The sequence below is a fragment of the Jaculus jaculus genome, chromosome 1 (assembly GCF_020740685.1).
Source record: "Jaculus jaculus isolate mJacJac1 chromosome 1, mJacJac1.mat.Y.cur, whole genome shotgun sequence".
NCBI classification, from domain to species: domain Eukaryota; kingdom Metazoa; phylum Chordata; class Mammalia; order Rodentia; family Dipodidae; genus Jaculus; species Jaculus jaculus.
In genome coordinates, this window is record NC_059102.1 from 123,768,822 (window position 1) to 123,792,859 (window position 24,038).

Consider the following 24,038-nt stretch of genomic DNA (forward strand, 5'->3'; position numbering starts at 1 on the left):
TTATGTATTTTGGCAATAATATAAGTTAGTAGTATTGTAAGTAAACTTTTCAAATTTAATTTTCTAGTATCCTACTACAACAGTGGAGAAATATTGGATTTATTTAATTATTTATTTTTGATTTTTCAAGGCAATGTCTCAGTCTAGTCCAGGTTTACCTGGAATTCACTCTGTAGTCTCAGGATGGCCTCGAACTCACAGCAATCCTCCTACCTCTGCCTCCTGAGTGCTGGGATTATAGGCGTGCGCCACCACAACTGGCGGATTTATTTATTTATTTATGAGAAAATAGGCACTGAGGGATTCTAGCTACTAAAAACAAACTCCACATGCATGTACCTACATGGATACTGGGGAAATGAACCTAGAGCCTTAAGCTTTGCAGGCAAGCACCTTAACCACTTAGCAATCTCTCCTGGTCTTGATTTTTAATACCTTATGTCCATTTATGTCACAAAATTCAACAATACATTCCGTCATTGTTTTTTGAATTCTCTTGGGTTTATACCTAAACAACCATATTGTCCTCCTTCAAATATTATGCTGTAATATATATGGCTTTTTGTGAATACGTATCATCATGATTTCAGCTTCCCTCCTTTTCTCACTTAAGTGGTATATTAATTCATCATCAATCATATTATTACACTTTCATGATATGAAATCATGATCCCTTTTTTGAAAATTATTAATGAAAAAACATTTTAAATTTATATATTCTGAAAAAGAACATGAGCAGCCTTTTCAATCAATTAGAAGTTGAATGTCACTTTATGTGATTATAGGTCCTGATGTGAGTTATAGGTACAAAGGCAAAAGGGTGTTAAAATTATACAGCAATAGATGGACATAAAGTATCACTTAGATAATTCTTGATAAACTTACATTGATTATATTTTTTACCATGACTAAAAAGAAAAAAAAATATTTTGAGGGCTGGAGAGATGGCTTAGCAGTTGAGGCACTTGCCTGCAAAGCCAAAGGACCCAGGTTCAATTTCCCAGGACCCACCTAAACAAGATGCACAAAGTGGTACATGCATCTAGAGTTTGCTATGGCTGAAGGCCTTGACATGCTCATCTTTCTCCCTTTCTTCCTCCTTCCTTCCCTCCCTCCCTCTTCCTCTCCCTCTCTCTCTCTCTCTCTCTCTCTCAAATAAATAAAAATAAAACATATTTTAAAAATTAAAAAATAATTTTGGAAGAGAATTTATGACCAGGAATTTATTGTGGAGCCCAGCTTTCATAAAAATTATATTAGAAGTATGATGCAAAAAGCTTAAGACTTCTTTTTTTAAAATATTTTTGTCCATTATTTATTTATTTATTTGAGAGCGACAGACACAGAGAGAAAGACAGATAGAGGGAGAGAGAGAGAATGGGCGTGCCAGGGCTTCCAGCCACTGCAAATGAACTCCAGATGCGTGCCCCCTTGTGCATCTGGCTAACGTGGGACCTGGGGAACCGAGCCTTGAACCAGGGTCCTTAGGCTTCACAGGCAAGTGCTTAACTGCTAAGCCATCTCTCCAGCCCAGCTTAAGACTTCTGTAAGGTGTCAAAAACTAGAGGTGGATGTATCATTTTGTGTGTACTGGTTAGTAATTGAGTTCAGCTATATGTAACAAAATCTCCAACTCTACTTGCTTAAATAAGGCCAGGATATTATATTTCTCTTATGAATAACAAGGAGTCCTGATGGTGGGTCTGTAATGTCACCAAGAATCCAACTATGTGTCTTTTCTAAGTTCTTTGTTAAATTTTATTTATTTATTTGTACATGTGTAGTCTGCGTATGGGTACACTAGGGTGTCTTGCCATTGCAAATAAATGTCTATCCAGCTTTATATGGGTAGCTGGGAAATTAAAGCCAGGCAGCCCAGCTTTGCAAGCAAGTGCTTTAACACTGAACCATCTCTACAACACTTAAGTTGTTTATTTGTTTATGTTTCCAAGAGGCTTCGGAAGCTCTAACCATCATGTCTCTTTCCAGGCTATAAGAAAGAAGGACAAAGTCTGTAGCCATATCACCCTAAACCAGTCTTGTCTGATCTCAGAAACTAAGCAAGGTAGAGCCTGGTTGGTATTTGGGAAGGATGAAGACCAAAAACATAATCCAGATGGATTTGTGTTTCAAAGAGCATTCTGAGGCCACCTAGTGACTTCCAAAATTCTGTCCATAACATCCCTATTACAGGGGAAGCTATATGTCAGCTGAACAAACACATTGCTACCCCATCAAATAGGACTGTTAAGTAATTTAAGAGAGTGAAAACAGGATGGGCGAATAGCAGACTGTTGTAGGCATCAAATGCTTAAAAGAATGCTTAAGAATTTCAAACACATTGACCCATCTTTCTCTTTTATATACATGTCTATTTAACCAAAGTTGTGTAAGAAGAATATAAATGAAATAAGCCCTTGGGCTGGAGAGATGGCTTAGTGGTTAAGCGCTTGCCTGTGAAGCCTAAGAACCCCGGTTTGAGGCTTGGCTCCCCAGGTCCCACGTTAGCCAGATGCACAAGGGGGCGCACGCGTCTGGAGCTCGTTTGCAGAGGCTGGAAGCCCTGGCGCGCCCATTCTCTCTCTCCCTCTATCTGTCTTTCTCTCTGTGTCTGTCGCTCTCAAATAAATAAATACATAAATAAATAAATAAATAAATAAATAAATAAATAAATAAATAAAATAAATAAATAAAAAAACCCCAAAACTAAAAACAAAACAACAAACAAACAAAAAAAATGAATGCCATTGCAGCTTTAAAAAAAAAAAAAAGAAATAAGCCCTTTAACTGTTAGAGTGTGAAGGAAATGTATGACATGTCATTTTATGATTAGAAGTAATTAGTGACTTTCCTAAGGCCACAGAACACAATCCCAGATCTGGAATTTTAAGTTCCTGACTCCTATACCTGACACCAATTTCCACTTAGTATACTGAATTCAAAAATGCTGGTTGTTCTTCTACACTGCTGGTGGGAATGCAATCTGGTCCAGCCATTGTGGAAAACAGTGTGGAGGTTCCTAAAACAGCTAAAGATTGATCTACCATATGACCCAGCTATAGCACTCCTAGGCATATATCCAAAGGACTCATCTCATTTCCTTAGAAGTACGTGCTCTACCATGTTTATTGCTGCTCAATTTATAATAGCTGGGAAATGGAACCAGCCTAGATGTCCCTCAACTGATGAGTGGATAATGAAGATGTGGCACATTTATACAATGGAGTTCTACTCAGCAGTAAAGAAAAATGAAGTTATGAAATTTGCAGAAAAATGGATGGACCTGGAAAGGATTATACTAAGTGAGGTAATCCAGGCCCAGAAAGCCAAGCGCCACATGTTCTCTCTCATATGTGGATCCTAGCTACAGATGATTGGGCTTCTGTGTGAGAATGAAAATACTTGGTAGCAGAGGCCAGTAAGTTAAAAAGGAGACATAAAGGGAAGAGAGAGGAAGGGAGGAGGAAACTTAATAGGTTGATATTGTATATATGTAAGTACAATGATTGTAATGGGGAGGTAATATTATAGAGAATGGAATTTTAATATATTTTATTTTATTTTTTTATTTGAGAGCGACAGACACAGAGAGAAAGACAGATAGAGGGAGAGAGAGAATGGGCGCGCCAGGGCTTCCAGCCTCTGCAAACAAACTCCAGACGCGTGCGCCCCCTTGTGCATCTGGCTAATGTGGGACCTGGGGAACCAAGCCTCGAACCGGGGTCCTTAGGCTTCACAGGCAAGGGCTTAACCGCTAAGCCATCTCTCCAGCCCGAGAATGGAATTTTAAAGGGGAAAGTGTGGGGGTGGGGAGGGAGGGAATTACCATGGGATTTTTTTTATAATCATGGAAAATGTTAATAAAAATTTAAAAATTAAAAAAAAAAAAGAAACAACAACAACAACAAAAAATGCTGGTTCTTCATGTATTTACCATCCCTAATCTGTAAGTCCAAAATTCAAAATGCTCTAAAACATGGAACTCAGGTAATGACATGGTGCTTTAAAAACTCAAGATTTCAGAGCATTTGGGATTCCAAGTTTTCAAGTTAGGAATGTTCAACCAGTAGTAAAATCTCTGAAATCTGAAATACTTCTATCTTAAGCAAAGAATACTTAAGCTGCACTCTTTCACACACACACATAAGACATCTGGGTTTTGGTTATATTATTTGGTAGAAATCTAATTGCTTGAATGATTATAATAAAAGTGATCTGAGAAAATTTCATACTTCTTATTTGAAAGCTTTGTATTTGTTTTGTTGGTATTGATAGTGCTGGCTGATGGCATTTGTTATTCACTTATTCAGCATCAACTCTATGCCAGGCAATAGATTATAATATCTCAAGATCAAGATGTATTAATTTTTGAGGCCCCTGTAAGTCCTTAAAATGAGTAAGTCCTGATCCCTTTCCTTAGGCAGTCAGTCAGTTTTCAGTCAAGTCTGAGAGACAGACAAGGAAGTCAGTAATAGTACCACAAAAGCAGATTTCCTAAGAGGTAATGGAGACATTGGTGAAGGGAGTTTGGAAAGACTTCCCTGGGAGTTGGTGCCAAGTCATTCTTGAAATAGCAGTCCATGGGAAGGAGAATGACCATAGGTTAAGCTAAAGAAAGGGTTTTCAGAAACACAATAGGGCTGAGGACCTATTAAAGAAGAAGGGGCTGGAAGGATTGCTTAGCCATTAAAGCGTTTACCTGCAAAGTCAAAGGACCCAGATTCGATTACCCAGAACCCACATTAACCAGATGCACAAGGGGGTCACATGTGTCTGGAGTTTGTACTGGCTGGAGGCCCAGGCATGCCCATTCTCTCTCTGTGTGTGTCTCTCTCCCTCCCCCTCTCTCTTCCCCTCCCCTTCCTCCCTCTTCCTCTCCCTCTCCCTCTCCCTCTTTCTCTGTCAAATAAATAAATAAAAATAAAAGAAGGGACAAGAATATGGGAAGACCCTGAGAGTAGGGAGTAAGGCCTAAAAAGGAACTGTATACATGTCCTAGAGAACTTGATAATATAAAGGATTTGAACTTACCTACTCCCACTGATGGGACAGCTCAGAAAATGGATTCTCAGTTGTGCATTTTGTCATGGCCACCTGGCATTGCAGTGACTTTATTGCTTTAGTTCAAAGCCCAGCTCCTAAAAAGAACCCACCTCCAATGAAGCACCTTTGCACCCACAAAGGCTGCTGACCAAGGCAACTGAAGCACTTTAGGATCTGTATGCTTCCTGTGCATTTCCTCTGATCTCCCTTGTTAGCCTTTCCACTCCCCGGAGACTTCACCTTTCCTACCTGTTGTTCTCTCCTCACAGTCATCCAGCTGAGGGCTAGTAGCCAGTTATTCCGATTTCTCCTCTCAGGTGGCAGAACACACTAGACTCACCTTTTTAGCTCTGCTTGTGGAATGAAAGGCAGCAGTGTATCAGGAAGTTCAGGTAGCGAAGAGGTGGGAACCCTCTTCCTAGGAGTGGCTAGGGTACAGGGCCAGCCTGCTCCTGTAGCACATGTCCTTCTAACCTGTCCTTGCTTTTTTGTGAAAGACTTTTTCTCCATTTCCTAAGTTTAGAACCTTATTCAGTCCTTTTACTCTCAGATGCCTTGTTTCTAGAGACCCCAGAATTAGATTGGCTTCCTTCAGCTCTACCTCTGGTGATGGAATTTACTAGAGGATGACGCTGGAAGTCTTTCTATCCTTTTGATTAATGTAACTAGTATATACATGTTATTAAGAACTGACAGAATCTCTCTGTCACTTTGGAAGAAAAATGTAGAGTGACAAAAGCTCATTTCTTTATTGCTTCATTGTTTGTTTTCTTTTGTGCAGGCATTATTATAACAATAAAGGAACAAAATTTTTTCTCTAAATTCTGCAGCTAGATATTACTTTCCCTGTTACAATCTTTCAGTTTCTGTCCATGTGTAGTAATAATAACTGGTTGCAGTTTTGAAGTGCATTTCCTAGGCCAAGTGATTGTGGTTGGGAGAAGTTGTGAGTAGGAGTGTCCTGGGCAGTAATGGCTCTTTATTTTGACTTTCCCTTCAGGAAAGACTCTGCTGATCCTGTAACATGGAGGATTGTCTTCATACCTCATCTGAGAATCTGTCCAAATTGGTCAGCTGGGCCCACAGCCATGGGACCATTTGCAGCCTCATTCCAAACCTGAAGCACTTACTTTCTGAAGGTTCCCATGGGAACCTGACTGCAATGTGGGGCTGTAGTGCTGGCCATGCTTACCACTGGCCACTGACAGCTACTTGTAGAGCTGGATCTCAAGAAAGGGTCTGTTTCCAAGACAACCGAAGTTTTAATTCTGATAGTCCAAGTATAATTGGGGTGCCTTCTGAGACACAGACTAGCCCTGTGGAAAGGTACTCTGGGAGACCTGTGAAAGCAAAGCTGGACTGCAACCGGACCAGAGACTCTTGTGACTTCTCTTACTGCAGTGAGCCCTCTGAACTGGACGAAGCTGTTGAAGAGTATGAAGATGAAAACACACTGTTTGACATGGTTTGTGAGTCTTCTGTCACAGATGAAGATAGTGACTTTGAACCTCAAACCCAAAGGCCTCAAAGTGTTGCTCGCAAAAGGCCAGGAATTGTCCCTTCTTCCCTCCATTCAGGCTCTCAGGCACAGCTGGTTGATGAGTGCAGTAATGATGTCATCATCAAGAAAATCAAGCAAGAGATCCCGGAAGATTACTACATTGTGGCAAATGCGGAGCTGACTGGAGGGGTGGACGGACCAGCCCTGTCATTGACACAAATGGCAAAGCCTAAAGCTCAGGCTCATGCTAGTCCCTCCTGTGTAGGGTCTGCTAAGCTGATTCCCCATGTAACGTCTGCCATCAGCACGGAGCTAGACCCACATGTTATGTCGGCATCCCCATCTGTGATCTCCAGACCAATCATCCCAAAGACTTCTAGAGTATCTCTGGCTTCACCAAATAGAGGACCTCCTGGTGCCCATGGTGCCACCCAGCAGGCAGCCATGCAAATGCCTGTGAGCACATCCCATCCTAACAAACAGATCAGTATCCCCTTGTCTGCCCTGCAGCTCCCTGGACAGGATGAGCAAGTTGCTTCTGAGGAGTTCCTACCCCATCTGCCCAGCCAAGTGTCATCCTGTGAGGTAGCTCTTTCTCCTTCGGTTAATACAGAGCCGGAAGTGAGCTCCAGTCAGCAGCAGCCCCCAGTTGCTCCAACCATAACCACTGAGGCCACTGCACAGTGCATACCAGGTATGGAACATGAGGCGACCACAGTCCCTCCCTCATCTATGTACCTTGTAGAATTCTGCGTCGTCAGTAGTTCTGAAACCATTGGTTCAATTTAGAATGCAGGTCTTTTTCCTTCTCAGGAAGACAGAAATAATGTATTGCTTTATATCCAGGTGACCCTATGAAGGAAATCCATTTGAATTAAGCCCATGCATTGTTTGTGTGCCTCAGGACAGCTATTGGGATGGTTGTGCTCTTGATAGTATATGGCTGTCGTTTAAGGTTCTTATCTGAATTAACCTGAACTTTTTATAGGAAATTTTTTGAAAAAAATTGAATGCTCACCCATTAGTAGTTAGGCTGATGTTTAAAGCCAAATAGTGAGTAAGGCATATGACATTAGAGCTGATGTTTTTCATATTAATATTTATTTGAACAAACTTCATACTGCTAGTCATTTGAATTAGTGTGGGAGCCTAAAAAATACCAAGAGATGCTTCTGTTTTATTTTTATTTATTTATTTGAGAGCAACAGAAAGGGGGGGGGCACACATCAGGGCCTCCATCCACTGCAAACAAACTCCAGATGCATGCGCCACCTTGTGCTTCTGGCTTACATGGGTCCTGCGGAATCGAGCCTCAAACCTGGGTCCTTAGGCTTCACAGGCAAGTGCTTAACCACTAAGCCATCTCTCCAGCCCCAAGAGATGCTTCTGAAAGAAGTATTCAATCGTTTTTCTCAAAATTTAAAAGAATCAGGTAACATATGTTTCTGGATTATGTTAGCCTAATGGAAATGCATTGAGAGGAGGGTATATCATATGAGGCCCCACATGCTAACATTTAACATTTTAATGCTTGTTAATGCAAACCTTCAGTGTCTATTTCATCTGAGGTGATATCGTGTAAAGGAAGTTTGGCTCTTGTGTTTTAGGACTTATGAGTCAAACTAAAAGTCCGCAAGGAGAAACATGGACTAGGGGTGAACAGGCATGCAGAGAAAGTGGACAGCTGAGCTCTGGCATGCATTTTGGTTCTTCTTAAAAAAAAAATGTGTTTTGGGGAAAAAGTTTCCTCAAAGCCTGAAGCACCCATGCCTTAGCCTGAAACTTTCAAGAACTAAGTTGCTTTAAAAAAATTAATTATTTATTAGAGAGAGAGAGAGAGAAAAAAAAAAAGAGGCAGATAGAGATAATGGACACACCAAGGCCTCTAGTCACTGCACATGAACTCCAGACACGTGCACCACCTTGTGCATCTGGCTTACATGGGTACTGGGGAACTGAGCCTGGGCCCTTAGGTTTCACAGGCAAGTGCCTTAACCGCTAAGCCATCCTGCCAGCCCCTAAATTGCTTTTACAAACACAATTTTTTAATTTTAGTGTCAGTCTTCAAGTCTTCAGAGGGAACTTTCTTTTTATGATTTTTCTAGAATAATCAAAATTTTAATAAAATATATATTGAAGACATTCATGCTATTTGGTTGCTTTCAACATCATTCTAATGGAAAATTGTGTTATCTAGTTATTCCTTTTTCTTAAAACAACAGCTTTATTGAAATAGAATTCACATGTTGTAAAGGGCATTATTCTTTTAAAAGTATTGGATTTGGTAAATTTTGGTATAAACTTAAAAGTTGCACAACTATCACCACTGTCTAATCTCAGAATATGCAGATCACATTAAAAGAAAACCAATAAGCATTAGCAATTATCTTTTTCTTCTCCCCAGTTCCAGGCAACCCCTAGTCTACTTTATGTCTCTATGCATTTACTTATTCTGTATATTTCATATAAATGGATTCATAAATTATGCAACCTTTTGTGACTGCCTTCTTAAGTTTATCTTCAGGATTAATCCATTTGAAACATTTTTATTGCCAAATGATATTTGATATAAATATGCTGTGTTTTGTTCTTCTTTTCATCAGCAGGTGGGCATTTGGGTTGTTTCCATCTCTATGATAACACTACTAGGAACATTTACATACAAGCTTTTGTGTGGCTATGTATTTTCATCTTGCTTGTGCAAGTACAACCTGGGAATGGAATTGTTGGGTCCCGTGGTAGCTCTGGTCTTTTAGTTGTTGTTGCTGCTGCTGTTCTGTCTTTGAGGAATTGCCAAAGCAGTTCCACCACTGGGTATCACCAGTAATGTACCAAGGGTCCTATTCTCCTTATTGTCTTTGGCACACTCTTTTCCATGTTACCAGTAATGCATAAAGGTTCCCACTTCTCCATATCGTCAGTGACACACATATTTCAGATTTTTTTAATTATAGCTACACTATTGGGCATATAAATGAATCTCATGACTTGCATTATCCTAGTAGATAATGATAATGAGCATCTTTATGTTCCTTTTGGTTTTGTTGTTGTTTGTTTTGAGTCAGGATTTCACTCTACCCCAGGCTGACCTCCTCACTCTGTAGCCCCACGATGGCCTTGAACTTAAAGCAATCCTCTTACCTCACCCTCCTGAGTGCTGGGACTAAAGGCATATACCACCATGCCTGGTTTTCTTTTCATGTTCTTATTGGCTATTTGTATGCATTCTTTTGAAAAATGTATGTTCAAATTCTTTGCCCTAGTCTACAGCCATACCACCCTCAGTGTACTTATCTCACCAAATTCTTTGCCCATTTTTAAATTAGAATGTTTTTCTGCTGCTTAGTTATGAGTTCTTTTGTTTGTTTGTTTGTTTTACAAAGTAGGATCTCATGCTAGCTCAGACTGTCCTGGAGCTAACTCTTCTTTTAACTTGTTTTTTATCAGTTGATGGGCATTTGGGTTGTTTCCATTTTCTGTCTATGATAACGCTACTAGGAACATTTATATACAAGTTTTTGTGCGGATATGTATTTTCATCTTGTCATCTTCTGTCTATGATAATGCTACTAGAAACATTTATGTACAAGTTTTTGTGTGGATATGTATTTTCATCTTGCTTGTGCAGGTACAACCTAGGATTGGCCCAGAGATGGCCTTGAACTCACAGCAGTCCTACCTCTGCCTCTCAAGTGCTGGGATTAAAGGTATGCACCACCATGCCCAGCCTAGTTATGAGTTCTTTAAGTACTCTAGATATAAGTCCATTGTCAGAAATATTTTCCCATTCTATGAGTTTTTCCTTTCTTTAAAAAAGTTAATTTTTTAGTTTTAAAAAATTAATTTTGAGTAATAATATAGTTTTATCTAATCTTTGTATCACTAGATACATGTTGTCTTTATTACATAAGTGTCTTTGCACTAAGAAATCTAATTCTTGGGCTGGAGAGATGGTTTAGTGGTTCAACGCTTGCCTGTGAAGCCTAAGGATCCCGGTTCGAGGCTTGATCTCCAGGACCCACGTTAGCCAGATGCATGAGGGGGTGCACGCATCTGGAGTTAATTTGCAGTGGCCAGAAGCCCTGGTGCCCCCATTCTCTCTCTCTCTCTCTCTCTCTGTCTCTTTTTCTCTCTCACTCTCAAATAAATAAAAATGAACAAAAATTAAATAAATAAAAGAAATCTAATTCTTAATATATATAAGTTATAAACAGTGCCTTTTCACTTAAATAACTGGTTCTCTCAACTTTGGAATATGAGTCCTCCCTCCCCCCTTCCATTTCTGCCTGCCTGCCTTTCTTTCTTCTTTCCTTTTTTATAAATGGAAGACTTATCCTGGTGGAGTTTTCTATATTTTCAATATATTTAATTATATAATTCAGAAATGTGTTTTACAAAGTTCCCCAGTATACTTGATCACATTAGTAAGACTTTAAATTTTGCCCCTTGCTAACCCTTCAAAGCAAGATGCAAGACACTAAGCTCTAAACCTCATTTGAATACCTATTTATATGATGATTTTGGAAGTAAATTCAGCCTATTTGAAAAAGAAACTATTTGAATCCTTTTATTGTACATCTATTACATTCTCTTAGGTTTTTCTTCTCTTCCCTTATTGAAATTGCATTTTTAACTGTTATATAAGCAAGCATTGCCAAACATAGCACATAGTGAATACAGTCATGAACGAGTATTTCACTTTATTCTCACAGGGAGGATTAGTTTGGCTTTGAGTTGACCCCTCAAGAAAGGCGCTATGAGCTGGGTGTGGCGCTATGAGCTGGATGTCATAGCACACACCTTTAGTCCAAGCACCTGCGGGTTAGGGAGGGGACTGTGAAGAACTTGTAGTGGGATTTTCTAAGGAATGATCATGTTCTGATTCTTGTTCTGTGCATCTGGCCACATCAGCTAGGCCTTCACTCAGATCAGTATCATTGTCTGCCCCTCTGCATCATGTCTCACTGAAAGATCTTCAGAGCCAGTATCACACATGGAACTGCCATCTTTCGTGACAGAGACACCTTCTTCTGCGATACCTGCTTTAGGACCTTTCGGAGGCAGTTCTGACTTATTTTTAATTTGGAATATATCACAAATTAATAAAATAGCATAGTATAGTAAACACATAAGCATGTAAACTAGTAGTATACTTATACATCTCCAAGTATTTTATACAATACACAATTATATATGCTCTTAGAGGCTTATCTACATTGTAATTACTACAAACACCAGAGTAATGTATTGTACTATGACATTGTAATGGCCATCACTAAGTAATAGGAAATTTTCATCTTCACTGTAATCATGAGACCATTGTCATATGCATGAGACCACTGAAGTGTTTGTAAGTGATATATGAATGTATTAGAAGTGGTAACTTCTGGGCTGGAGAGATGGCTCAGCAGTTAAGATGCTAGCCTGTAAAGCCTAAGGAACCAAGTTCAATTCCTCAGTACCCACATAAGCCAGATGCACAAGGTGGCACATGCACCTGGAATTTGTTTGCAGTGGCTAGAGGCCCTGAAATATCCATTCTCTTCCTCTCCACCCCCTCACTCTCTCTCAAATAAAGAACAGAATAAAATTGACTTTAAAAAAAGTAGTAGTATCTCCTGGACAATTCTGGGTATTGGAAATATATTAGCTTTTAATTTTGTTGTTGTCATTTGGGGACAAGCATAGATTTTCATAATTTCTGTGAAGACTATTCTTTTAGTCTTTTTTGAAGACTGTTCTTTTTTATTTTTATTATTTATTTGAGAGCGACAGACAGGCAGAGAGAGGGGGGCCACCAGGGCCTCCAGCCACTACAAACATACTCCAGATGCATGCACCACCTTGTGCATCTGGCTTACCTGGGTCCTGGGGATTAAGCCTTGAACCAGGTCCTTAGGCTTTACAGGTAAGCATTTAACCACTAAGCCATGTCTCCAGCCCTGAAGACTATTCTTTATTCATCTTTTTTGCCCTTGATATTTGTTTCAGTCATTTTCCTAATTTAATATCACATGAATAGTTATCTAGGGTTTCTGGTTTAGTTATGTGGTAAAGCTGGGTTACATCCCTGTTGTTGTGGTTTGATTCAAGTGTCCCCTATAAACTTAGGTGTTCTAAATGCTAGGTTCCCAGCTAATGGAGATTTGGGAATTAATGCTTCCTGGAGGGAGTGTTTTATTGAGGGTGGGCTTATGGGTGTTATAGCCAGTTTCCCCATGCCAGTGTTTGGGACACCTTCCTGTTACTATGGTCCACCTTATGTTGGCCAGGGGGTAATGTTCCCTCTGCTCATGTCATCGTTTTCCTTACTATTATAGAGCTTCCCTCTGGAGCCTGTGAGCCAAAATAAACCTCTTTTTCCCACAAGCTGCTCTTGGTTGGGTGATTTCTACCAGCAGTGTGAACCTGACTGTAACATCTGGCATGCCAAAATATATTTTTTTTAATTTTTAATATTTAAAAACTAGTTGTATTTTCTTCTGATTCTTTTATATTCTTGTTTTGCTCTCCTTTTCTCCCTTTAAATAAAAAAAGGGCTGGGAAAATGGTTTAGTGGTTAAGGCATTTGCCTGTGAAGCCTAAGGTCCCTGTTTCAATTCCCCAGGACCCACACCAGCCAGATGCACAAGAGGGCGCATGCGTCTGGAGTTTGTTTGCAGTGGCTGGAGGCCCTGGTGCACCCATTCTTTCTTTATCTCTGCCTCTTCCTCTGTCTCTCTCTCTCTCAAATAAATAAAAAAAAATTTTTTTTAACCACTTAACTATAGTTAGAATGTATTTGGGGTGGAATTTAATGTCATTATTTTTGCAAGGTTACACTATTTATTGAGTGGCTCCATTGTTAAAGGAATTAATTAACCACAATTTTATTTGTAATTGATTTATTTCTAATCTTCACCTTTTTATTGATCTCTATATTTCTCTTATAATTTTACCATGGACTATATTTTATACAAAAATGTGCATTCAAAGGATGATCTGGATTCTTATATCTCTCTGTGTGTCTCTCTCTTTTTCTTTTATTTATTTATTTGTTTATTTTTGGTCTTTTAACATAGAATCTTGCTCTAGCCCAGGCTGTCCTGGAATTCACTATGTAGTCTGAGAGTGGCCTCTAACTCTTAGAAATTTTCTACTTCTGCCTCCTGAGTGCTGAGATTAAAGGCATGTGCCATCATATCCGGTTTAAGAGTCTTATCTCTTGCTTAGCTCCCTATACCTGTTTTTCCACAAGCAACCTGGGCCCCTCTTGGGAGGGAGGTCTTTAAAAAAAAAAAGTTTTTATTTATTTTTATTTATTTATTTGAGAGCAACAGACAGAGAGCGAGAAAGAGGCAGATAGAGAGAGAGAATGGGCACACCAGAGCCTTCAGCCACTGACGCGTGCGCCCCCTTGTGCATCTGGCTAACATGGGTCCTGGGGAATCGAGCCTCGAACCGGGGGTCCTTAGGCTTCATAGGCAAGTGCTTAACCACTAAGCCATTTCTCCAGCCCTGGTTGGCCAAACTTTGACTCTAGAATTTGGCTAGCCTCTTCCTGAGACAGCCCCTAGCCCTAACCAATCACCTGTCCATCTGGTTCATCTGAGCTGGAAGACAAAGGCTCACCACTGTAAGGTTATAAATACATTTGTGAGGGGCAGGGCTCCCTCTCTGAGCTGCCTGCCCGCTTGGGAACTTCCAGCTGTTGGTGAGTTTTCCCTCGCTAGGCCTGGGCTGAGCTGAGCTGAGTGGGAGCCCCTAGCTAGCCCTTACTCTCTACATGGGCTCTCTATCCCCTCTTGCTTCCCACAGGACTGGAGCTATTTAAACTTTCTTTTCTCTCTTTTTATTTCCCCACAACTTTTCTAGACCCTCCACGTGGGATCTCTAGCCACTTGGGTGCCTTTTCTTGGCTTTGTAATTTCCTCAGTAAATATAATAATTTAATTTTAAAAAATGAAGCTGAGGGGCTAGAGAGATGGCTTAGTGGTTAAGCGCTTGCCTGTGAAGCCTAAGGACCCCAGTTCCAGGCTCAATTCCCCAGGACCCACGTTAGCCAGATGCACAAGGGGGTGCACGTGTCTGGAGTTCGTTTGCAGTGGCTGGAGGCCCTCGTGTGCCCATTCTCTCCCTCTCTCTCTTTCTCTCTCTCTCTCTCTCTCTGCCTCCTTCTCTCTGTGTGTTACTTTCAAATAAATAAATAAACATAAAACAAAAAAAAATTTAAAAATGAAGCTGAGCATGGTGGTACACACCTTTAATTCCAGCACTTGAAAGGCAGAGGTAGGAGGATCATCACGAGTTTGAGGCCACCCTGAGACTACAGAGTGAATTCAAGGTCAGCCTGGGCTTGAGTGAGACCCTACCTTGTAAAACCAAAAAGCAAAACAAAACCAATGATTTTTAAAAAAATGCATTCAGAGAGAAAGGGTATAGTTTTAAAAGCTTAATACCGTTTTTGGAAAATTGCTAATATAAAATTGAGTTCAGTGAGTTTTAAAAATTGATTAAGGTATATATATTGCTTCCAGGTATTTGGTTCATGTTGACATAATAAATAATGGTTCACTTTTGTCAGAAACAGAAACCCAGAATTAAAAAGCAAAGGAGAGAATTAATCACGTTATAGGCCAAATACACATCTTCAAACAAGCATTCTTCCAGTGTTCAGACATAATCCCATTCTCTCTTGCCATTTGCCACGTTGGCTTCCTTGACAGAGTACTTGCTTTATCTACAATATGACTGTCATGTGGAGTAGAGGTGGATGTGCTACCTGGACTCATGTCTAACAGTAACTAATATCTGTGACAGCTTTTATGCTAACCCCAGAACCAGTCTTAAGGATATTAGGACCCCATGCTGGAGTTAATATGTATTGATTTCAATCTTGCACTAACCACATAACTGGAGATGGGGGATTGGGATTGGGGGTGTGGGATGGGAGTGTTCTTCCAAGAGCATCCCATGTTCTATACTTGAGCGAGATAACAAACAGATACAGAACCATTTATGTGAAGTATTATTTTTTAATATGGGCAGATAGGAAAAGTTGTTATATTAGCCACTCCAAGGCATTCTACTGGAATATTGTTCTAATATAAGGGATAAAACTCCATAAAATGTGCATTTTTATGTATAAACACACATAGACGCACATACACTATGTAGTATTTTGTGTGTTTTCTTTCGTGTTCTATAAGAAATAGATGTCTCTTCTTACAAAGAGGAACTTTGCTTTCATAGCCATACTTTCTCCTATGCCACAGGAAGATAGGACACACAAATTTTGAAAGATAAAGACACAAAGTGAAAAATTCAGGCTTCTTTTGGGAACCATTTTCCTCCTTATCAAAAGGAAATGTCCCTCTGAGGATTGTGTGGCAGGCAGCTCTGGGCATTGAGGAATAAAGGCTGGCTATGCAGAATTTAGAATAAGATATATCTGAATGCCCAATGCTGCTTCTGCTGACCTGGGCCCCGAGACTCAATTTCCACCTTTGCTAACTAATGATGTGTCTCAAAATGCTATCATAAAGACCAAATGGAAAAATATAAGTGAAGCATTAATATTAATTATTATTCATATTGGTATTTTCTTTTTTTAATTTTTTTTTGTTTATTTCTACTTATTTGAGAGTGACAGAGAGAGAGTGAAAGAGGCAGATAGAGAGAGAGAGTGGGTGCACCAGGGCCTCCAGCCACTGCAAACTGAACTCCAGATGCATGCGCCCCCTTGTGCATCTGGCTAGTGGGTCCTGGAGAATCGAGTCTCGAACCGGGGTCCTCAGGCTTCACAGTCAAGCGCTTAATTGCTAAGCCATCTCTCCAGCCCTCGTATTGGTATTTTCATTGTCACCATTATTATATTGCTCTTAGTATTCTTTAGACAGTGAAGTAGATTCTGCTTTTATGTCTATATACTCATTCATTTGCTAAAATATGGCCCACAGAACAGTTTCTTTGATATAACCTGGAAATTTTATAAAAATGCAGAGTCTCACATCACAGAACAGCAGGACCAAAGTCTGCATTTAATGTACATTAACTCTTGAGAAGCAGGGTCTAGAGACTGCAGGATCTACACTGTAGAGCACGTTGTCACTCTATCTGGGTACCCAGTAAGTAACCTTGGGCAACGTCCTGTGTGAGAGTATTATTTCCTTGTGAATCTGTACTTCCCCATCCATGAGGCTAAAATCTTGCTTTCTAAGTCTGTACTTTGACAGGCATATGACCCTTTAGGCTTTGTCAGGCTGATATGCCACACCAGCCTCAAAGAAATTCAAACTAGCATTGTAATGAGATTAAAGTTTACTCAAATTAGCCGTTTTCACTATTCCAGGTGTTATTGAAGGTATGGAAAAATACTGTAGTCATGCTGATAGAAGAACAAGATAATGTATCTACTTTGGGTAGCATTTTACAATATCAAATAAAGATGTGTATTTTATACAATCTAGGTATACAATTTTTACATGTCTCCCATGGAGAAACTTTGTATAAGTTATAGGAGGTTTGTGCAGAAATATACATTGTAAGTTTGTTGTTTAAAAAAATTTTTTTGAATTTATTTGCAAGCAGAGAGAGAGAGAGAGAGAATGAGCATGCCAGGGCCTCAAGCCACTGCAAATGAACTCCAGTTGTGTGTGCCCCTTGTGCATCTGGCTTACATGGATCCTGGGGGATCAAACCTGGGTCCTTTGGCTTCACCCTAACCACTAAGCCATCTCTCCAGCCCACTTTTTAAAAATATATATTTTTTAAATTTTTTAAAAAATTTATTTTATTTATTTGCAAGCACACAGAGAGAAAGAGATAGAGAAGAGAGACAGAGAGAAAATGGGTGCACCAGGACCTCCAGACACATGCACCCCCTTGTGCATCTGGCTGGCGTGGGTCCTAGGGAATTGAGCCTTGAACCAGGGTCCTTAGGCTTCACAGACAAGTGCTTAACTGCTAAGCCATCTCTCCAGCCCTAAATATTTTATTTTTACTTGTTTATTAGAGAATATGGGTGTACCAGGGCTTCTAGCCACTGCAAACAAACTCCAGACGCATGCACCACCATGTGCATCTATCTTATGAGGGTTCTGGGGACTTGAACCTGGGTCCTTAGGCTTCATAGGCAAGCACCTTAACCACTAGCTATCTCTCCAGCCCACAACTCTGTGATGTAAGTAGGAAAAAAGATTAGTCACATCAATGTCTATCAATAGAGAAGTGGATGATAAATTGTGAGATATTTTTCAGTGCAGTAGATGAATTAGCCATATCTACATTGTGATAGTTTGATTCAGGTGTCTCCATAAACTTAGGTCTTCTGGATGTTAGGTTTCCCAGCTGATGGCAGTTGGAAATTAAAGCCTCCTGGAGGTGGTGTGTTGTTGGGGCGGGCTTATGGGTGTTATAGCCAGCTTCCCCGTGCCAGTGTTTGGCACACTCTCCTGTTGCTATTGTCCATCTTATGTTGGCCAGGGAGTGATGTCCACCCTATGCTCATGCCATCATTTTCCCCTGCCATCGTGGAACTTCCCCCTCGAGCCTATAAGCCACAATAAACTTCTTTTTCCCACAAGCTGCTCATGGTTGAGTGATTTCTACTAGCAATGAGAACCTGACTGCAACATACATATAATAATGTAGATAAATCTGTGTGTTTGAATTCTTAACTCCTAGTTGGTGACACTGTTTAGGAAGGCTGTGGATTCTTGGGGAGGTTCAGCTTTGCTGGAGAAAGTGTGTCCTTGGGGGTGAGCTTTGGGGTGTTTATAGCTCAGCCCTGTTTGCCGTGCTCAGCTCGCTCTTCAGTCTCCCCGTGCTCGTTGATGGGGAGATGTGATGCAGGTTGTCTGTCCCTGCCGTGTTTTCCCACCAGGATGAAACTTTCTTTCCCTCAAACAGCTGGAAATAACCCCTTTCCTTCCATAAGCTGCTTCTGGTCAGTTGTTTTGTCTGAGCAGTGAGAAGATAACTGCTACATATGTTTTACACATATAAACACACACATGCACTTATGAAACATGGACTGGAAGGAGAACCACCAGATATATCATAGTCCTTGACTCAGGGAGGAGATATGAAATGGGTACACAGAAAACTTTTCTTTTTCAAAGTTTTAAAATTTTATTTTATTTATGAGAATGAGAGAGAGAGGAAGGAGAGAATGGGCATGCCAGGGTCTTTAGCTGCTATAAATGAACTCCAAATGCATGCATCACCTTGTGCATCTGGCTTAGGTGGGTCCTGGAGAATTGAACCTGGGTCCTTTGGCTTTGCAGGCAAATGCCTTAACCACTAAGCCATCTCTCCAGCCCACTTTTCTTTTTAAAAAGTAGCAAATGTGACAAAATGCTAACATTTACTAAATCTGAGAGGTGGGAACATGAACTTACAACATGAGGCAGCTTCAATACAATGCTTCAGGTAGGACTCTATCCAGACTCTGCCTTCTCCTTCTCTGTTATGTTAGCTGTCAAATGCGCTAACACCCACTGTGTGTGTATTTGGTATTTTTTTTTAATTCTGTAAAGATTGTGTGTGTGTGTGTGTGTGTGTGTGTGTGTGTGTGTGTGTGTGCGCGCGCGCGCATATGTCTATCCCCCTCTGGCTTAAGGCAAAAGGCAAACATATTTTAATAATATCTACATACTTAGAAGATGTGGCTACTTTAGACTTTTTAGGATATAATCTATTCTAACAGCAGAAACTTGGAAGAAATGACAGGTAGTAGCTGAAATGAAAGGGGAGGGGAAGCAGTCAGCACTTAAGCAGTTTAGGCTCTTCCCATACCAAGCCAACAAGAGGTAGCACCACTGTGCAGAGCAGCAACTGCACAAGGATACCAGCTTCCTCTCCCCTGCAGCGGCAAGTGCTGTTAGAATAGATTACATCCTAAAAAGTCTAAAGAAGCCATTTATTTTTTTTTCTGAGAAGCTTTTTAAAGATTAGTTATGTATACAGTGTGTACAGTCATGTTGATACCATTGTTAGCCTCCTCCCTGTCCTCCCCCCTCCGCAGGGACCTTCCTCGTTGGGGAATGTGGATCATACATTGTGGGGTTAGCCATCAGTTTTGGGTAAGAGGCAATGTCTCTGTGCATACTGTGCCAACATGTGGCTCTAATAATCTCTCCGCCCCCTCTTCCACAAATTTCCCTGAGCCATGTTGGGTGTGTTTCAGGTCTACTTCAGTGATGAGGTCTTGAGAGCCTGTGTCTGTGGATATCTGGTTTGGTAGGACCTGAGTGTTTTCTGTGTCTTATCTCCTTCACCCTTGTGCTGGTACCAAGTTCACCAAGAAAGCATCACTCTTGCTCATTTCCCCAATTACTCTTGGTTTCAGCTGGGGCGCTGGTGAGGTGCAATGGGCGGATTCTCTCCTCAGGATCTGTGTCCATCTGAAAAAGAGAAGCAGATTCTCCAGTGGAGAGTGAAGTCAGCACCAGATAAATGGGATAATCATTATTACTTTAGAGAGAATTAAATAGGTATAGGCCCTCTTGTATAGCCCACAATTGGTGGGAGCTTGATAATGGAGAGCAGGCTTGTTTTTTGGATATGGTTCTGACTTGTTTCCCAGTTCCAGCTGTGGGTTCCATTCCACTGAGCAGGTCAGTTAGCCAAATCAAGAGCAGTTGGTTTCCCACCATGGCTGTGTGCCACTATTGCACTATGTGAGCATCACATCAGGTTGTTTGCTGCTGAGCAGCTTAGACCATGAGTTGCTTGGACAGATGTTGGTCATTTCCCCCAGCCACCCATTTAGCACTGGATGCGCTGACTGTCTGGGGACTGACCTGAGAAGCATTTTAAAGGGACCCAGGGTTTAATAGAAGGATTGACTATATCTACACACGTATCTCCTTTTTGCTACTAAACATCTGTTTTTGTGGTTTTTAGGTTTTTCGGGGTAGGGTTTCACTCTAGTCCAGGCTGACCTAGAATTCACTATATAGTCTTAGGGTGGCCTTGAACTCTCAGTGATCCTCCTACCTTTGCCTCCCCAGTGCTGGGATTTAAGGCATGTGCCACCACGCCTGGCTCCTTTTTGCTAGTAAACATCTGGACAAGTCATTTGCATTTCAACTTCTGTTGGAAGATGATGTTTTACAGGACGTCCTCATGAGAGATGGTTGTAAATGCTCAAATGTGGCAGCAGAGAAGGCACTAGAGACAAAGAGACAAGTCAGCGTTCAAATGCAGAGCTTGAAGGCTTTTGGGATCTATTGCCACTTGAACATCTTCTTTCTTCATAGCACCTTTAAAGTCTCCAGGGCTGTGATATCACAAATGAATGTTCTGTGTAGAAGAGTTCTGAAGTGTGCCATGATCATTGTTTATGCAGTCATTTAATTAATACCCATTGGAAACTTACAAACTGCCAAGTTCATGTATAGCAACAGATGAGGCAAATATGGTTCCTGTTCTCATGCTGCCTGTACTCTGATGGAGTGAGATACCTAACTCTTGACCTCTCAGCATTCCAGCTAGCCAGCTGTGCATGGGGTATGTGCCTTCAATCTCAACACTTGGGAGGCTGACCTTAGAAGAAGGGTTGCAAGTTCAAGAACAACATACATAGCAAAGACTAGTCTTGAAAGAAAAAATTAAGCAAAACTGCATTTCAAAGATTTGTTGAATTGAAATGTTACTTACTGATAAAACTGAATGACTTTGTATGACTACTTTGGTTGCCTTTAGATAGCACATTTATTATAAAGGTTTCTTAGATGATATACAACTAACAGCAAATGGGTAAATGAACAATTAAGCCACTATGGTAGACGAAATCCACATCTTTCTTAGCTGAGATTAAAAGTGCAGAAGCTCCCAGCACTCAGGATACAGAGGTAGGGGGATCACCATGAATTCAAGACCACCCTGAGACTAAATAGTGAAATACAGGTCAGCCTGAGCTAGAGTGAGTCCCTACCTCGAAAACAAACAAACAACAACACAGAAGCTACAAGCATCCATTCCACATAATTTATTCAAAATGCCTTGAATCCCAGCACTTGGGAGGCAGAGGTAGGAGGACCACCATGAGTTCAAGGCCACCCTTAAACTACAGAGTGAATTCCACTTCAGCCTGAACTAGAGTGAGACCTTACCTCGAAGGAAAAAAAAAAAAAAAAAAAGCTTTCTTTTCAACTATAATTAACAAGCTAATTACATTAAAATTATAATTTCATGTATTTTTACAGACACTACCTACCTTTAAAGATTAAATATATAACACTTACTAGGTTTTTGAAAGGTAAAAGTAGAAAATCAAACTAATTGCTCTCTGGTACAGAAACATAGGTTTGGGAGAAATTCCATATTAGTGGCTTTTTAATGCTTCCACAACCTTTTCAAAATACCATTTCTCTAGTTATTTACAAAAAAAAAATCTCAGTTGGATTTTTATTTCTTTTGAATAAAAGCATTTTCATTATACTACAGTGAAATTTAAAAGCTTACAGTTAAAGTTCATCTGCATATAATTGAGATTCCAGATTTGTAAAATGCGTCTACATTTACACAACTCAGCAATCACAGCAAACCAGCAAATAGTTGTAAGTCCCACAATATGATTTTCTTCCAGTAATTTGTCTTTGACTTAGACTGCTAAGCATCTAGGAACCCAATTCAGAACTGAAGAGGCATTGACCTTGATTTTTCTTGCCTTGTCATCTATCCATTCCTTATGGCCTGAAAAGATGAAGTACTGTGTGACCCTAGGGCTGACATTAGCTCTGGCATCCCATGAATTCAGAAGCCATTCCTAAGACTGTTTTTTGTCAGAGAGGCTGCAGCACCTCCCTGTCCTTACAGGTGGGGCCACCTGACTACCCTAGGCTGGAACAGGTGACCCGCTACACTTAAAGTCCAATTGTAACTTTCCTTTGAGTTTAGTTCTCATTTATGTAAGTAATGGCTTGTACCTCCCAAAGAGCTTATTGGAACCAGAAATATTTATAGAGCTTGGCTAAAATGAAAAGTATGCTTCTGTGGCACCAAGGCAACTTAAGCTTTTTTTTTTTTTTTTTTTTTTTATTTATTTGCGAGTGACAGAGAGACAGACAGACAAAGAGGCAGAGAGAGAGAGAGAGAGAGAGAGGGAGGGAGGGAGGGGAGAGGGAGAGAATGAGCACACCAGGGCCTCCAGCCACTGCAAACAAACTCCAGATGTATGCGCCACCTTGTGTATTTGGCTTACATGAGTACTGGGGAATCAAGCCTTGAACCAGGGTCCTTAGGTTTCACAAGCAAGCACTTAACCACTAAGCCATCTCTCCAGCCCACAACTTAAGCATTTTAAAGGTGAGAATAGCCATCACATTGAGTCAAGTAAATATGATTTATACCCTTAGTTGGATTGTTGGTTGTTAGGATGCAGAAACCCATTTGATTCTTCAGTACTGCCTTAAAATCTGTTGGATGGCTTTCTTAGAAAAAAAGCATTAATTTTTATAGCCTTTTCCAATTTTCTTTACTGTTAATAAAGTTAATTCACATGGCAAGCAATAAGAAAGAAACAGTCTCACCTGAATTCTCATTACTAGAATCTCAGTTCTTTAAAGGTAACTTCTGAGCCTTTTATTTTATTTTGAGGTAAGGTCTCACTCTAGCCCATATTGACCTGGAACTCACTATATAGTTCCAAGCTAGCCTTGAACTTACAGCGATCCTCCTACCTCTGCCTCTTGAGTGCTGTGATTAAAGGTGTGTGCCATCACACCCAGATTTTTTTTCTTTCCATTCTCAAGCTTGTGAACAAATGACATATATCTCTTGATTTGTGAAAAACATGCATAGGCAATTGTTAAGAAAAGTGAAGATTGTACTCATTTTCAGGGTTGTTTTGGTTTCCACTTTTTGGATGTTAGGAAAAATGCTCAGGTACAAATTATGTGGACAGGTATTTTCTTGGTCATATACCTTAGGAGTGAACTTAGCAGGTCATATAGTTTCTCTTTCTAAGTGGTGGTGTCATTATATTTTCCTCACAGCAACATATGTGAGCTTAATGTCTCCATATCCTTGCTAACAAAACATGTTATGGTCTGGCCTTTGATTATAGCCAAATCAAAACTTCATGAGAAGTGATATCTCATGACAGCCTTGAACGTCACTGCATATGTTTCTGTCACATTTAGTATAGTATAAATTTTTTTATTTATTTATTTATTTATTTATTTTTGGTTTTCGAGTTAGGGTCTCACTATAGCTCAGGCTGACCAGGAATTCACTATGTAGACTCAGGGTGGCCTTGAATTCACAGCGATCCTCCTACTTCTGCCTCCCAAGTGCTGGGATTAAAGGTGTGTGCCACCACACCTGGCAGATTAAGTTTTGAGACATTAGAAATATCCATATTTTTTTCTCTCAAGTTATCAGTGACCAGTAAATCTTGGTATTTTTCCTATAATTCTGTCATGTATAATAAATGCATTATTGACTTCCTTTCTTCATCTCTCCAAGTGGTTGATAGAAACAGAATTTTATTAATTTCCTATAGAAG

At 40.2% G+C, this 24,038-nt stretch overlaps 1 protein-coding gene across 4 annotated transcripts in view; it reads left to right on the forward strand.

Moving 5' to 3' along the window:
• Kiaa1958 (KIAA1958 ortholog) overlaps positions 1 to 24,038 on the forward strand; it is a 176,519-nt gene that overhangs the window by 86,173 nt on the left and 66,308 nt on the right. For all 4 annotated transcript variants that reach the window (XM_045133394.1, XM_045133390.1, XM_045133387.1 and 1 more), the window contains exon 2: positions 6,044 to 7,238. In XM_045133394.1, the coding sequence (XP_044989329.1) occupies positions 6,068 to 7,238 (1,171 nt within the window). In that variant the 5' untranslated portion in view covers positions 6,044 to 6,067. The remainder of the gene's footprint in view (positions 1 to 6,043; positions 7,239 to 24,038) is intronic.